The sequence below is a fragment of the Poecilia latipinna genome, unplaced genomic scaffold, assembly GCF_001443285.1.
Source record: "Poecilia latipinna isolate Pla-1442-1.1 unplaced genomic scaffold, P_latipinna-1.0 Scaffold1035, whole genome shotgun sequence".
Taxonomy (NCBI): Eukaryota; Metazoa; Chordata; class Actinopteri; order Cyprinodontiformes; family Poeciliidae; genus Poecilia; species Poecilia latipinna.
Genome location: NW_015113651.1, coordinates 42,784 through 56,901, shown reverse-complemented (window position 1 = coordinate 56,901; position 14,118 = coordinate 42,784). Strand labels below are relative to the sequence as shown.

The 14,118-nt window shown below is 39.8% G+C and overlaps 1 protein-coding gene across 20 annotated transcripts in view; it reads left to right on the top strand.

Annotated features, from left to right (window-relative positions):
* eya1 (EYA transcriptional coactivator and phosphatase 1) overlaps positions 1-13,117 on the top strand; it is a 71,183-nt gene extending 58,066 nt beyond the window's left edge. For all 20 annotated transcript variants that reach the window (XM_015051192.1, XM_015051208.1, XM_015051207.1 and 17 more), the window contains 6 exons: positions 5,478-5,536; positions 5,615-5,775; positions 5,989-6,103; positions 6,470-6,591; positions 8,206-8,306; positions 10,964-13,117. In XM_015051192.1, the coding sequence (XP_014906678.1) occupies positions 5,478-5,536; positions 5,615-5,775; positions 5,989-6,103; positions 6,470-6,591; positions 8,206-8,306; positions 10,964-11,044 (639 nt within the window). In that variant the 3' untranslated portion in view covers positions 11,045-13,117. The remainder of the gene's footprint in view (positions 1-5,477; positions 5,537-5,614; positions 5,776-5,988; positions 6,104-6,469; positions 6,592-8,205; positions 8,307-10,963) is intronic.
* The last annotated feature ends 1,001 nt before the right edge of the window (positions 13,118-14,118 follow it).

The following is a 14,118-nucleotide window of genomic DNA, read 5'->3' as shown; positions in this document are numbered from 1 at the left end:
TTTTTTTTTTTTTTTTTCGCTTTTTGTTTTTTTTTTTTTTTTTTTTTCGCTTTTTGGCTTTTTTTTTTTTTTTTTTTCTTGAGCTGCTTGAAAGTCAAATGAACATAGATAAAAGAAAATAATGTTGCTTATGTAATGAACAAAGCTGCTCAGTGTTTGGATAGACCAGTAGCAATGGCTTCTGTTAGAGGGTCTTCACTCTTTGGTACAGTAAGAACATCTGGCGTTAGTTAGTGATAATTGTAGAGCTTGGTGAGGAGCATAAAAGGGAATTCAATAGAAGAGCAATGCTCAAAACGTTCTAAGAAATTGAAAAAGATTGCCCCCTAATGTGCCACTATTATATAAAAATATATTTTGATCGCACATAATGTACATAAGCACAAGTACTGTCAACATTTTTTGGTGTGTATGCTGTTACTGAGAGAGGAACATTCTCTGCTATCTATTTTCAGTATAAGTGAGAGTATACTGAAGTCAGAGGACACACACTTGGTTAATTCAGGCAACCAGAGCGAGATTTAAAATTTTGAAAAAATAAAAAAAGCTGCTCTATTTTGAAATGTTTGTAAGCCTTTTTGAAATCTAATTGTTAAGAAGCGCTCTTTTATTCCAGGGAATATATATTATTATTGCTACAAAATCACTGCAATATTGCAATCTTAAAGGGCTGCCTGGGTACAGTACTGGTAAGATGTTTGTAGTGTAAATTAAGCTTTTTTTTTGCGCGTGGTCAGATATATTACATAATGTGACCACAATCAGCCTTCTCTGTGAACAGTTTACGACTCCAAAGCGTCTCGCATCCGCAGAAGAACATAGACGTCACAAAGCAGCCCACTGTTTATGGAAGAAATAATGGATCCTATTGTCAGTGAATTGATTTTGAAGAGTTGACAGTATTGTCACAAGAGCTTGATGAAGGAAGCTGATAAAAAGAAACAACAGTGATGGGCTTTTTTGTGGAGCATGCACTGCAATTTCTGTAGAGAAGTCTGTTTGGATGAGTAGTCATAACCAGGAATGGTGCACCATGGGATGTGATGTGCGTCTCTGACACAGACTTTTCATAATTTCATAATTTTCATCATTTAAATTGTTTAAATACGGATTTAACATGCAGAATTGTGATGCATGTCTCACGTCAGTGACTTAAAATCTGAGACGCCTTGAAAACTACCAGATATGTCTCCTGTTTAGTACCAACATATGAAAGTGGCACAAATCCTATGTTCTTTTTGGGTGAAAAGATCGGAATTGGGTCTACAGTGAGAAAGTCAGATATGGATCCCTACCCCTAAAGAAATGGATTTGGGTTGCATTTTCCTGCTGTGTGAACATCCTGCTAGTTGGCCTTAATTTGATAATTTAAATACTGGAGTTCATAGAAGCTTTGGGGACATTGTATGATGATAATAGAAACGAGTCAGAAGAATGTGGGTTTGCCCTATGGTCCGCAAGTCCTCTTATGTTGCTGATGAGAAATGAGAAAAGGTTAAAAATCATTATCAGTGTTGAACAAAGCTTTATAAAACCTGAATGGAAACTGACCACAAAATTCTCACCTGTGCATTTCTTCCAATAACTTTATCTGCATCGGACACCTTGCTACAAAAGGAACTCTGACTTTGTTCTCTCTACAATTTACAACATTAATTATACCTGCAGGTTCTCTACCAGGTGCTAATTTGTCAAATTCCAAATGATAGTCTGAACAGTAAAATTCACCACCCAGCAGTATTTCTTTCAATTGCATCCGCTTCTTACAGCACCATTCATGGCTCTGTGGTGTTTACGAGGGCGTCAGAAGTGGCTCCTAATGAGTACGTGTAAGGGTTACTGTACAACATTCCCCGCAGCCACCTCCTCTATTAGCTTTTCCAGTCCGCACAGGGAGCCGGTGCAGAGGTTTATACCAGCACCAGCTGGGAATAGTAATTCCTGGAGTCTTGCTCATTCTTCCAGCAAGTTTCCCCCCATTTTTTTCCCCATGTGCACACAAACAGACAAAATTCTTTGTTGGAGGTCCCAAAACCCTGTCCATCATTTAATCGGGCATTGTTTTATAGTTAAGATACTATAAACATACAAAAACAATGTAGCAGGGGAAAGGAGACACTCAAGTTGTAGGTTCGGGCTATTATATTTTTCTTGGCCTTTTTGAGTCTTAAATGCTTTACATTTGTTGAGGTTTGCAGTGTTTATTAGCTTTGAGTCCATAAAAAGTCATTCATAATCAGGCTGCAGTTATGGCGGCTGTGTTTGGCCTAATTACTGAGCCATATGTATGTGTTTGGGATTCTTTTGGCTGTAGGAACTTAAATGGGTCTATAATTAACACACAGAAAAACATTGTTCTCAAATATCTGTTTTGATCCATGCTGGCTGTCACACTCTGAAAGAAACAAATTACATGGAGAGAACAAACATGGGCAGCTATTGTCAACAGGGCACAAGGAGACAGCGTGTAATTTTGGATCCAGTGCCAAATGAGTGGAAGTGAATGGCTCTGTACCAACGCAGTGAAAGACGTGGTGGGAGCTGATTGTTGGAAGATTGTGTCTGATTCATCAGCAGGTAATTACTTGATAATAGAAGCATTCCAGTCGCTTGCACCACAATGGGGGCTTGGGGGGCGGGGAGTATGTCGAGGCATTCTCTACTGGGGGCTTAACTCAACGAGTTGTTTTTCTTTTTCTAAACAAACTGGTTTGCCTTCACAATCGAGGAATTGCGCACAACAACATCAAGGTTAGCGTTTGCTCAAGATGCTCGAGATGGGACCGACCACAGCTTTCTTCAACTATTAATCTGCAAGCGAGTGGAAACATGTTAGAACAACAGAGCAATGAGCCCCCGCCAGTGTTAGTTGGCAGTCCATCTTCTGGAACGCGGAGCTGTGTGCTGGCTCCATGTGAGGTCACCACGGACTCCTAGCATTTTACCCATTGCACTCCTCCGTTTCCTCCTCTCTACCCTTGCTCCCCCCCCCCCCCCCCTTATCGGGGTGCTGGAGCCCCCGAGAGGAGGGGCTAGGGGTCACGGGGTCAAAGTCTTTTCCTCTTTGGATCTTAGGGCTTGCTGGGAGAGACTTGGCGAGAGAATGGCTGCATTAGAGCTGGGGTTGGGGGTCAAGATTTTAATTCTGTTAAAGAACAGCTGGTTTGAGTTTCTCCTCACGTCGCTATTCCCTCCCTCTCTCCACAAATCCAGGGAGATGAAAAATTTGTTCAGAGGGGAACCAGTAAAATAAAAAAGGTTTACGGTCCAAAGCCCTTACCCTTACCCTGCTCGAGCATTAGAGAGGAATGCAATAACGTCAGCATTTGGCCTCGCTTAGACTGACCTAAAACAAGGAAGTTCTTTTTGTGTTTGGGTGTCTTAACAACCGGATGAAACTTAATTAAAAAGCTCAAAAAATTTAAATGGATTTTTCATACTTTAAACCAGGGACATTCTTTTGCTCAAGTATCAACTTCCATGAGAAATGATTATTTCTCACATAATGTTAAACAGGTGAAACTGACATGTTTGGCAGTTACTTTACCTTTCAAAAGGCTGCAGATTTTTAGATAAATTGGAAAATAAACTGCATCGTTGTAATATCTAGTACTCTGTCAATACAGCATTTGCCAGCTGCCAGAAACAAATTTAAAACATAATATTTCATAAATTTCCATCCTTCACAATTAAACACATTGCTCAACCTCCTTCTCTATTAACATGAGGGTTTGTTTTTTTTTATTAATATTTAGTAAGAATAAATAGTTCAGCTATCTTGCATTACTTCTGCAACACATGCAGTGTGTTGAACTGAATTTCAAGGCAGGATAACTTCGCATTTCAAACATGATGATGGTATTGAGAGAGTGAAAGTAGGGAATAGGCACTAAAGCACTCATATAAATGGAAAACTAATAGGTTTTTTCTTCTGCCTGCTGCATCCTGTGCTGCTCTGCTGGCCGGCCGGCTGGCTGGCTCACTAGCCCCGGGGCAGTGTTGGTGTGTGGCGCAGCAGCAATCAGAGGTCATAATTTCATTGGCGGTTAGCATCAGGTTCAATTTTTCTAGTAGGTTACATTTACCAGAAAGTCTGGATTGTGTTACTGTGTAACGGTGGAATCAGCGCAGAGCTGTAGGATCTCTCTACCTTTCCAAGACGAGCCAGGCAACCGCAAGTGAGAACTCCAGCGTGCAAGTCTTTAGAAAATGCACAAAGTACACATTCAGCCAGTCGATTAGTGTTAAGTTTTATACCCCAAAAACCCCTAAACCAGATTAACTATGAATCTTCTTTTAAAACGTTTTGTATATAAATCTTTGTGTTTATCTGCGGTTTATAACAGAAGTTCATATGAAAGTTATTTGTTTTTAAACCTCCCTCGAAGAATTACTTCTTTCACAATGATGCCGATCTAATTTTGAAAGGAATTAAAAATGCATACCATAGATTTTCTCAACAAAATTTACATATTGTTCTTTGCATATTGTTACAGGTTATTTGTATATGCACCAGCATTACAAATAACCTGATGATCAGACTTAAGAACAACTTTTCTGAAGTCTCTTTTTATTTTATTATTTTTTTTATTTGAAGTTTAATTAATGATATCAGTATTTGTAGCTATTAACAAAGCATTTCATTCTCCTGTACTTAACATTGCAGTTCAGTTTATTTCTATTATTAAACTATAGAGGCCAGTAATCATTAAAAGTTTTAAATTCATAATTTTATATATTTGAATTATATGTTACTTTATATTTAATACCTTGAGTTCAAAATTTTAGAAAGTTACCTTAAGTATCTGGTATAAGTACAAGTTGGCAAGAAACTGCACATGCAGAAATTGCAGTGCGATATGAGTCGTTTAAAAAAATGCTAGAAAGTGCCTGTCTTGATTTCTAACAGCTGCTAGCTTAACTACCATCGCTAGCATCTCTCTCCCTCTACTTAAACACATTGCGAGTACTCTGAAGCTACTTTCTGCTCAGGTATGTTTCACAAGTTCTTAACATTGCCAGAAAACTTTTCCTGTTTTCCACTCAAGCATATTTCTACTGAGCAGACATAAAAAAATAAATAAATAAATAAAAAAACCTCCTGCCACATCTCTTTGGGGAAGCCATATTAAAGTGTGGCTTATGTAAACCGCTGGCGATCAAGAGTTAAGGTGCACCCAGTGACCTCAATACCAGCCAATCAGTTAAAAAAGGAAGAGTGTGACACTTGATATTTGATTGGGGCCACTTTGAGGATTCAGCAAGGAAATGCAAAGAGTGGTTTGAAAAAGTATAAAGCTTTTTTAGCTTAAGGAAAGACTTATAAAGCCAAAGCACACTTTCCAGATTAAAAAAAATAAAATCTCTATCAAGTATTTTCACAAGAAAACAAAACTGTTTCCGATAAAAAAATAAAAAATAAATAAAAAATGTCTTGATAGTCTCATAATCTAAGATGAATGCTTTGTGTGTTTCAGGAATGTGACCAGGTACATATTGATGATGTGTCTTCGGATGATAACGGCCAGGATCTAAGGTTCATAATTATCTGATGATTTGTCAAAAACAGTGGAGTAGCTAGAGCTAACGCGTCTCATCTTGGTTTTTATTTTAGTACGTATAACTTCAGCGCTGATGGTTTCCACGCAGCAGCTACGAGTGCCAACCTGTGTCTGGCCACAGGCGTTCGGGGAGGCGTGGACTGGATGAGAAAACTGGCCTTCCGCTACAGACGAGTAAAAGAAATCTACACCACCTACAAAAATAACGTCGGAGGTAATCCCCAACAAGCAGTGCTGCATGCACAATTCTGCTGGGCAAAAATGAGTCTGCACATACGCGTGCGGGTGCTTGTGTTCCCTCTTTGTGTGGCTGTTTATGCGAGTGCCTACGTGTGTTTGGTGGGGGGTAGGGGGGAGTCAAATTTTGAAAATTTCAGTGGTATTCAGATGGCTGGTCCAACCCAAACATTGTTACCCTGCGTTTCAGGTCTGCTGGGCCCTGCCAAAAGGGAAGCCTGGTTGCAATTGCGAGCAGAAATTGAAGCCTTGACGGACTCCTGGTTAACACTGGCACTAAAAGCACTAACATTAATCCACTCAAGGTAGGACTCCAGAGAGCAAAATAGTACCCAGATCCACACCGCACATCTATAAGCCTGTATGTGGTGTAAATAAGCCAAGTGTGTCCGAGGCGATTAAAAAAAAAAAAAAGAAAGTAAAAAAGTAAAAGTAAAATAAAACTGTTGGGAGTTTTTTTTTTTTTTTTTTTTTTGGACAGCCTGCCTATTCTAATTTTGACAAATAAGTGTGCTAAAAGATCTGAGCTGAAATACGAGCCAATCCTTCAATGTAAGACATGTTTTGGGGACTTGATACATTGCTTTGTCTTTTATGCAGCACATTGTGTTTTCTTTTCTCCTCTCTCAAAGTGATTTAAAATGATGTCACCACTTTACTCTCCTCCTCAGGTCAAACTGTGTGAATATTCTTGTGACCACCACGCAGCTCATCCCGGCCCTGGCGAAGGTCTTGCTCTACGGCCTGGGAGTCGTCTTCCCCATAGAGAATATATATAGCGCAACAAAAATAGGTAAACTATGCTTTCCTATATCCGCTTCATTATTTTTGAGCCTTTTGCTTTGGGACATGCTTATTGTTTTAGCATTGCGAGTGTAAGCAGCCAAGAGATGCTCGGCGACAGGACTCCGGCTGGGGGGGTGGAGGGAATGGGGTGGAAGGCATGGATTTTTGTCACCGGAGAGGGTTGATGTTCTTCCGTGAGGGAATAGTCCTAATCAACCTGGGATTATTTTCTTGGAGCAGGACCTGTGCTGGGCCTCTGCTCCTCGCCTCTGCATATGAAACCACTTCTGCGCGTTTATGTCATTCTAGAGAAACAGAAGCCCCTCTCCTGCTCCTACTCCTCCTCTTATTCCTCCAATTTTCCTTCCACTTTCGCCCCTTTTCACTGTTTCGAATACAAAAATAATCATCAAGCTCCCCTCTTGGGAGGTTTTCCAATGTCTATGGATCAATTCACGCATTTGCAAATTCTTATCCTGATTTTAGGTGTACAGTTTAAATTTGTCCTTTCCATTTTGAACGCACCAACAAACTACTGTACTCTCATGTACTTATGTACACGTGTAAATAGTTTTTTTTTTCTTGTTGTAGGTAATATTTTCATAAACTGTAGAGCTAAATGATCATCAAGACGCTGACAACTTACATATAATTAGAATGAAATTATAATTTAAAAACCTTATGGTTTTAATCACCATTTGGTTCAGCATTTGACCCCAGATTAAAACAAAAATAATTAAACTTTTAATTGAGTCATATAAACACATTTCCTTACAGTAGAAAATATGCAGAATCTAGCAAATTACTTTACACCATTGGTTGGCAAACCAGCTATGACACCCCTGGTGGGAATTAATTGACTCATGGTTGGTACATTGTGTACCAACCACGCAAAGGAGGTAAAATAGCCTTTTTATGGAATATTGGAGCAGATTTGCAGGGTGTTACACATTTTGCTCACAAGAAGGGAAAAACTAAGCTGTGTTTGTTTGTTTTTTTTCTGCGTGAGAAAAAAAACAGGCTGTCATGGGTTGAGCGCCACCCATCACATTTATGTTAAGACTATTTTCATACTGAAGTTGGAAAGGAATGAATAGCATCAATTTATCAATCAATCAAATTTTATTCATGTTTCAGATGTAACAAAAAGTGTTTTACTGAGGTTCAAAAAAATATCAATCAACCAGAAAACAAAATTCAAATATATTTAATAAAATAATTATTACTAACTAGAATGTAGTGCTCTAAAAAGGGATAACTGGGAAATAAACAATAAGGATAAAAACAACATAAAACACTTAAAGTCTCCAACATAGAAAGTCTTTATTAACTCACCTCTTTCAGGACCAAACTCAAGAGTGGTTTAATCATTTGTCCCAAATTCTAGTAAAAATGAGGAGACCTTGATGCTTTTAAGGCTATTTTAGGGGTGATCTTATCACATCTATTTCCTGAGCTCAATGTTTACACTCTTCCTTGTTTTGTGAGTGTGTGGCGTTTTTAAAGAGGCTCTTGTCACACCGTGCCTTTGAATCAACCTGGGGACTCGGTGGCCGTTGCGGGAGTGTGTTTCTGCTTGCATCCATGCAACGCTCCACTAACATCCTGACTTTCTTCGCAGGGAAGGAAAGCTGCTTTGAGAGAGTAATTCAAAGATTCGGGAGGAAAGTTGTTTACATTGTTATCGGAGACGGGGTGGAAGAAGAGCAAGGCTCAAAAAAGGTGAGAGGCACAAAACGGCTTATTCCTTCAACTTTCCATTCCATAGTGCCAGAAGCTTGTTATAGGCACTCAGAGAACACACAAAACATACCTGCCATGCCACTCCAAAGAAAGTAATTAGCACTCCAGTTCTCCCTCACAATCTCATCCGTTTATCCTCTTATTAGGCGTCCAAGTACAAGAAGGAAAGTTGGTAGGCTGTAATCAGCGCTCTTCCTCCTCCATCTCAGGTTTGCAGAGCCGGGGAGGAGGGAGATGGCATAATTATATATTCCTGCTCGCTGCTCGGAGCAGTGTGAAAGCTGCATGTGTAACGCTAGACAAGCCCTTTCAGGCATGTTGAAGGCGCATCGTAAATAGAGCGCACATAAAGAAGACTTAAATCATTGTTGATGAAATTAGAATATTTACTGCAATGACAGGCCTGTTAGCACGAGATGGATTGGGCTCAAATCCGTTCGGGGAAACTACTTTTTTCCCCCCCTTTCTTTCTTTCTTTCTTTCTTCAGACGAGTCCGACTTGCCGTTTTTAAAATGTTGCCAGCTGGCTTCTGCTTCTTCTGTTGTGTATTCAGCATTTCTGTCAAGTTTTAGATGCAAATCAAAAGGCCGTTTGCTGCAAACGTATTCATTATGAAATTTATTAGCGGCTTTGAAGCGTGTCTTCCTGACAGTTACCATGGAGCTCTTTGTCAGGCCGAAGACTCACATTTTCTTTGAAGCGTCTCCAGCTCCTTGTCCCTTCACCTGTTTGTCAGGAAACCCTAAGCAGAAGCACGGGGGCAGATGGACAGTGATTAGAGGAGAGCAAACAACTTTTTTGCTGCGAGTTAAAGTGTAAAGCAATAGCTCTATATTATGAGAAGCGAACACACTCTGGGAATCCAATCTTGAGGGACGATTGTTGAATAGATGCAAATATTTTTGCTCAGTCTTGAGTTGTTGGAGTGTGACATTGATGGAAGGATAAGGTGTTATTTTTCCCATATGAGTGGTGCGAGTCCCGTGAGACGCCGTGAAGTAAAAGGTTTCTGTGTCAACATCAGAGAGGACGTGGAATAACACGACAATTTCACCCGTCAGGAGGCGCATATCAGACGTGACACCACGTGGAACTACAAAAGCAAAAGTCTCAAAGTCCTCATTCCTTCACCTTTTAAACAAAAAAGAAAAAAAAATCCCAGAAACAATTCTGTCTTCGGTTATTACCATCGCCTGGGAGAAAAGGCTGAGATAACATCTCCAGCTTTTAAACTTAAAAGCAAAGACAATTTACAAAACAAAAAGCAAAGAGCTTTTTAAGGGTCAGTGCAGGCTCTCCTAAGCGGAACATACGCCTGGGAGAGGCCATACCTTTGATAAGGGGAGGGTAATGGGCTCCACACACTGAAGAGCTGAGGACTCTACCTGACAAGCTCCTTTCATTCGCTGCGACTCGGGTTTCTCCTCCGTCCTTTGCTCGGGAACAACAGCTCATTTGCACTGTCCTAAAAACACACCGGCAAGCAGGAAGCTCGGTGAAAAGACACCATGGGGAGCTCACTTCTGTTATGCCTGAAAAAAAAAGCTGCTGGCTTAGATCGGGGCTATAAAACAATTCACTGATGCTGCAGAGAAAAGTAATTTTGAGGTATGATGTGTCTTTAGAGTTACAACTGTTGTTCTGGGAAGTTGACAATATGGTCCTCGTTTATTTAATGGACAGCCTTAAATAAAAAAAAAAGCATGAAATCTACAATAAATATTTTCATGGTTTATAATTATACACCAGTGTTGCTCATTGTTTGCAAAAGTATTCACACCCCTGGAAGTTTTTTTATGTTTTGTCATGTTACAGCTTCGCCTTTTAAGGTGCTTAATTTGGGACAACAGGGAAAGGACATTTTCAAAAAAATTTTACAAATAAAAAAAATCTCAAGTGTAATATCTCATAAGGCACCGTTCAGTCCGCCGTCTTAAAGTGGAAGGAGCGTGACACAACTGCAAACTTAACATTTAAAGAAGTAACCAAGAACACCGAGGGAGGTGCAAAGATTCACATTTCTGGAGTCGGATTCTGTTGATACAAGAATCATTACTCACACACTCCCCGTACCTGGTTTTGACAAAAAGAGTGGCAAGAGGAAGTCCTGTTGAAGGTAGCTACCATCCATGTTAGGAAACTAACACTGCATATCACACCAGAAACACCATGCACGGTGGTGGCAGCATCATGCCGTGCAAAAAAAAAAAAAAAAATTCAGATCACTCCTCGAAGTGCAACATATCAGACACTATGTTCACCGTCCCCCTCTATCCAATCTGAGTCTTTGTGAAGATAAAGCAAAAATGTCTGTCTATAGATGTTCCTTCACAACTATGCACTACTTTGTCAGTCAACCACATACAATCTCAATAAATCACATCTAAATGTTGTTCTTGTAATGTGACAAAATGTTAAAAAAAAAAAAAAAAAAAAAAAAAACTCAAAGGCTATACTGTGTGTCTCAATCCCAGCTTTTCAAAGCGTTGTTGTCTGGACATTTATGTCTAATATTAAACATCTCCCATAGCTCTTCAATGCTAATAGCTGTTGATTTTCTCTTCAATAGTGAGACGTGCATCATGACAGAATGTTTCGATGAAGTCCTGACACGATGCTTCTGTTTGTCTCACAGCACAACATGCCCTTCTGGAGGATCTCCAGTCATTCGGACCTCATGGCCCTCCACCACGCTCTCGACCTGGAGTACTTGTAGCACTACACCAACACCACAGTAAACCCCTCTCTGCACATCAGGACATCGAGCGACCTTTCACCTTTGCCCTCTAGCCCCTATCCTTTGCTTTGCCGTGGCTTCCAGAGCTCAGAAAATAGGAAAAGCGCCCCCACCAATACCCTCTCACACACAAACCCCAGCTCTTCCTCGTGTGCTGCCCGGTTGCCCGTCTGCCTTTCGCTACAATGAATGAAAAAGAAAAGAAGAGGAGAGGAGGAGAGCGGGGGGGAAAAAAAGAAGAAGAAGCACGCGGTTAATGTGCTGACATAAAGTCACACATTGTCTTAACCCTGAAACTTTTCATTTCTCTTCTCTGCGACACAAAGAACGGGAGAGAGAGGTGAATTTATGGCGCAGCAGCTGCTCGCCCTGGTTACTGTGAATCGGCTGCTCTCTGAAGCTGCCAAAGTGTTTTACGGCCCCTACACACCTTCCCGTTTGTGCCGGGGCTCCGTCAGGTTTCACACCTTAGAGGAGAGCAGAGCTACTGATGGCCTCGCCTTCCGCGCTGCAGAACTCCGCTTCAGCTGCCGGCCAAGCTTTCCGCCGTTTTCTCCACGTACTTTGCTCTTTACCAGTTTTCCTTTCGATTCGCCACCTTTCACGTCTCCTCTCTCTGTAAAGCGGACAGACGGACTCGAGGCGATTTCTGTCCAGCCTCAGCGTGGGAGTCCTGTGCTTCTTATTTATGAACAGACTTTGCAAGTGGCCCCCCGCGCCACTGAGAAGGTACCTCGATAAGACTTGTGCCTTTTACAAAGAAACGGTGAGAGGAAGACACTTATGGAAGAATTAAAAAAAAACAAGAAAATAAAAGGGGGTTTTCTAATAATTTAAGAAAATTAACAAAAACCATTTACATCGCTAAGACAATCGTGTACAGAGGAAATCCTTTTTTTTTTTTTTTTTTTTTTCCTGTGTGTAAGTTTGTAATCACTGGACTATTCCTTCCTATAATCATTTAGGTACATGCTCTTAAAAGGTGGCTTTGCTTTTTAATTGAAGTAAAACTATAAAAGGAATTAAATTGCCCACAAAGCTTGTGGAGGACACCTGAAAGTGTTGGACGTGTTCAAGTTGAATTTTTGTTAAAACGGTGTAGATATTGGGATCGTGTGATCAACTGTTCGTCAAGACCAAAATCGTTGACATCAAAGTGTCAAGGAGCTTTCTGTTGATTCTGAGTCGTGTCTCATCCTTGTCTCCTCTACTATATGTTCCATATTTGAAGGGGAAAAGGGGTTTATTTTAGTCACTCAGAGAGGTAGCTCTCCACTTGTGTCCTCATGGCATTTCACCAGCTTGCAACCCTGATCTCAACATATTAAAAAAAAAAAAAAAAAAAAAAAAAAAAAAAAATTAACTCGGGGGAAGGTTTAAAAAATTGAAGCAAAAGGCAGTTTCCTGCCTCCTGCGGGGCATTTTAACCGCATTTCGGATAAATCTGATATTTAAAGAAGCAAGCTTGAATAGGTTTTATTATCTTTTATACAAGCACTATAAGAACTCTTGTACAGTGAGCGTAATTTTGTATGATGTAGTGTTTTTATTTCAACGTTGACTTCGACGGGGTAATCATACTTAACCGTGAAAGAAAAGCCACTAACTTTAAGGGATTGGGGAACTTACAGGACATGTGCTATCAACTGTGAATTTCTTAAATAGAAACCGACTTGTTGCGTTTCTAATTTTTCCCTCCTTTGCACATGTTCACTCTTGGCCTTCGCATTTAACTTCGGATCCCTCTCCGCTCGAACAGAGCCCCCCTTTGTGTCGAAACAACCTCCACACACACACGCACACACACTCACATACTGCTGCTAGATCAAGGTAAAGGTAGGTAAATAAAGAAAATGTTTTATAGATTCATACAGCACGCTTTTTTTTTTATTATGTTGCAATCATAAATGCAAACTGGAAATAATTTACACTTCATGGGCCTCATTGTGAAAACGCAAAAGATTGTTGTGTCTGCAAAAATATGTGTACAGATGTTTTTGACATTATTATTTGATTGTGTTTAAATTAATAAAACTGATTTGTGAGCTGTTGCATGTCGTCTGATTTCTTTGGTATGCAAAAGCGTATTTTTAGCATGTGCTAAAATATGTGGTGGGGGGGTGTTTTTTTCTCCCATTTCTCAAATGTGACTTAATGTGGTTACAAGATTAAAAAGCTTCACCGATATCTTTCTGGACTTCAGACTAAATCTGAGGGCCCACAACTTAATCCAGTAATACTTAGCAGCAAGCAATCATCCCATACACCATCGATTTATAAAGTCTGCACTCAAACCTGGATGTGGACCAAATAGCAAGTCAATCTAGACTCCCCTTATTTTTAGGACATGTTCAGCTGAGTCTTCACTGGCTGCTTCGCGTGACAAACCTGAGCGCAATGGATCCTGCTACTGTAGCAAATAAGGCCAATAATATCGGCTTTTAATAGTGCTTAATTTATAAATCATGCAATCAACGAAGTGTCGTCCACACAACTAATCGGAACCACCGTTAAAACATTTTATTTATCCAGATCATCAACAAGTCAAATCAAAATAGAATAAGCTAATGTTTACGTATCACCTCAGCAAACCTTCACCACCTTCTAAAATGATTATTACTCATAATAAGTATTCAACACCTGTTCTGTTTTTATTGTAAAAAAATGCTTATGGGTTTCTGACAGATTTTTAACAGTTTTAGAAAAAAATTATTCACAATAAATGTTTTTTTCCTTTTTTCTGTACTTTTTTGTTGTCGTTATTGGGCCATTCAAATTTATGCTCGAATATATGATCAAATATTTTTAGGACAAACATTTGCTAACTTTGTGAAACATCAAAAATGAAACACCAAAATAAGAAAAATAAGTAATGAAGTTATCAAGGTAATTGGGCACAATTAAAAGACAAAAAAAGCTGCTCTGGAAAATTATTAGAGCAATTAGAGCAGCTTACTCTCATGAACAAACAATTGCACCAGGAATTGGGTGCCTTTTTTGTCTTCATTTTAATGAAAAGGGTTTTCTCCTCACTTCTTCTGCACCTTTGAACA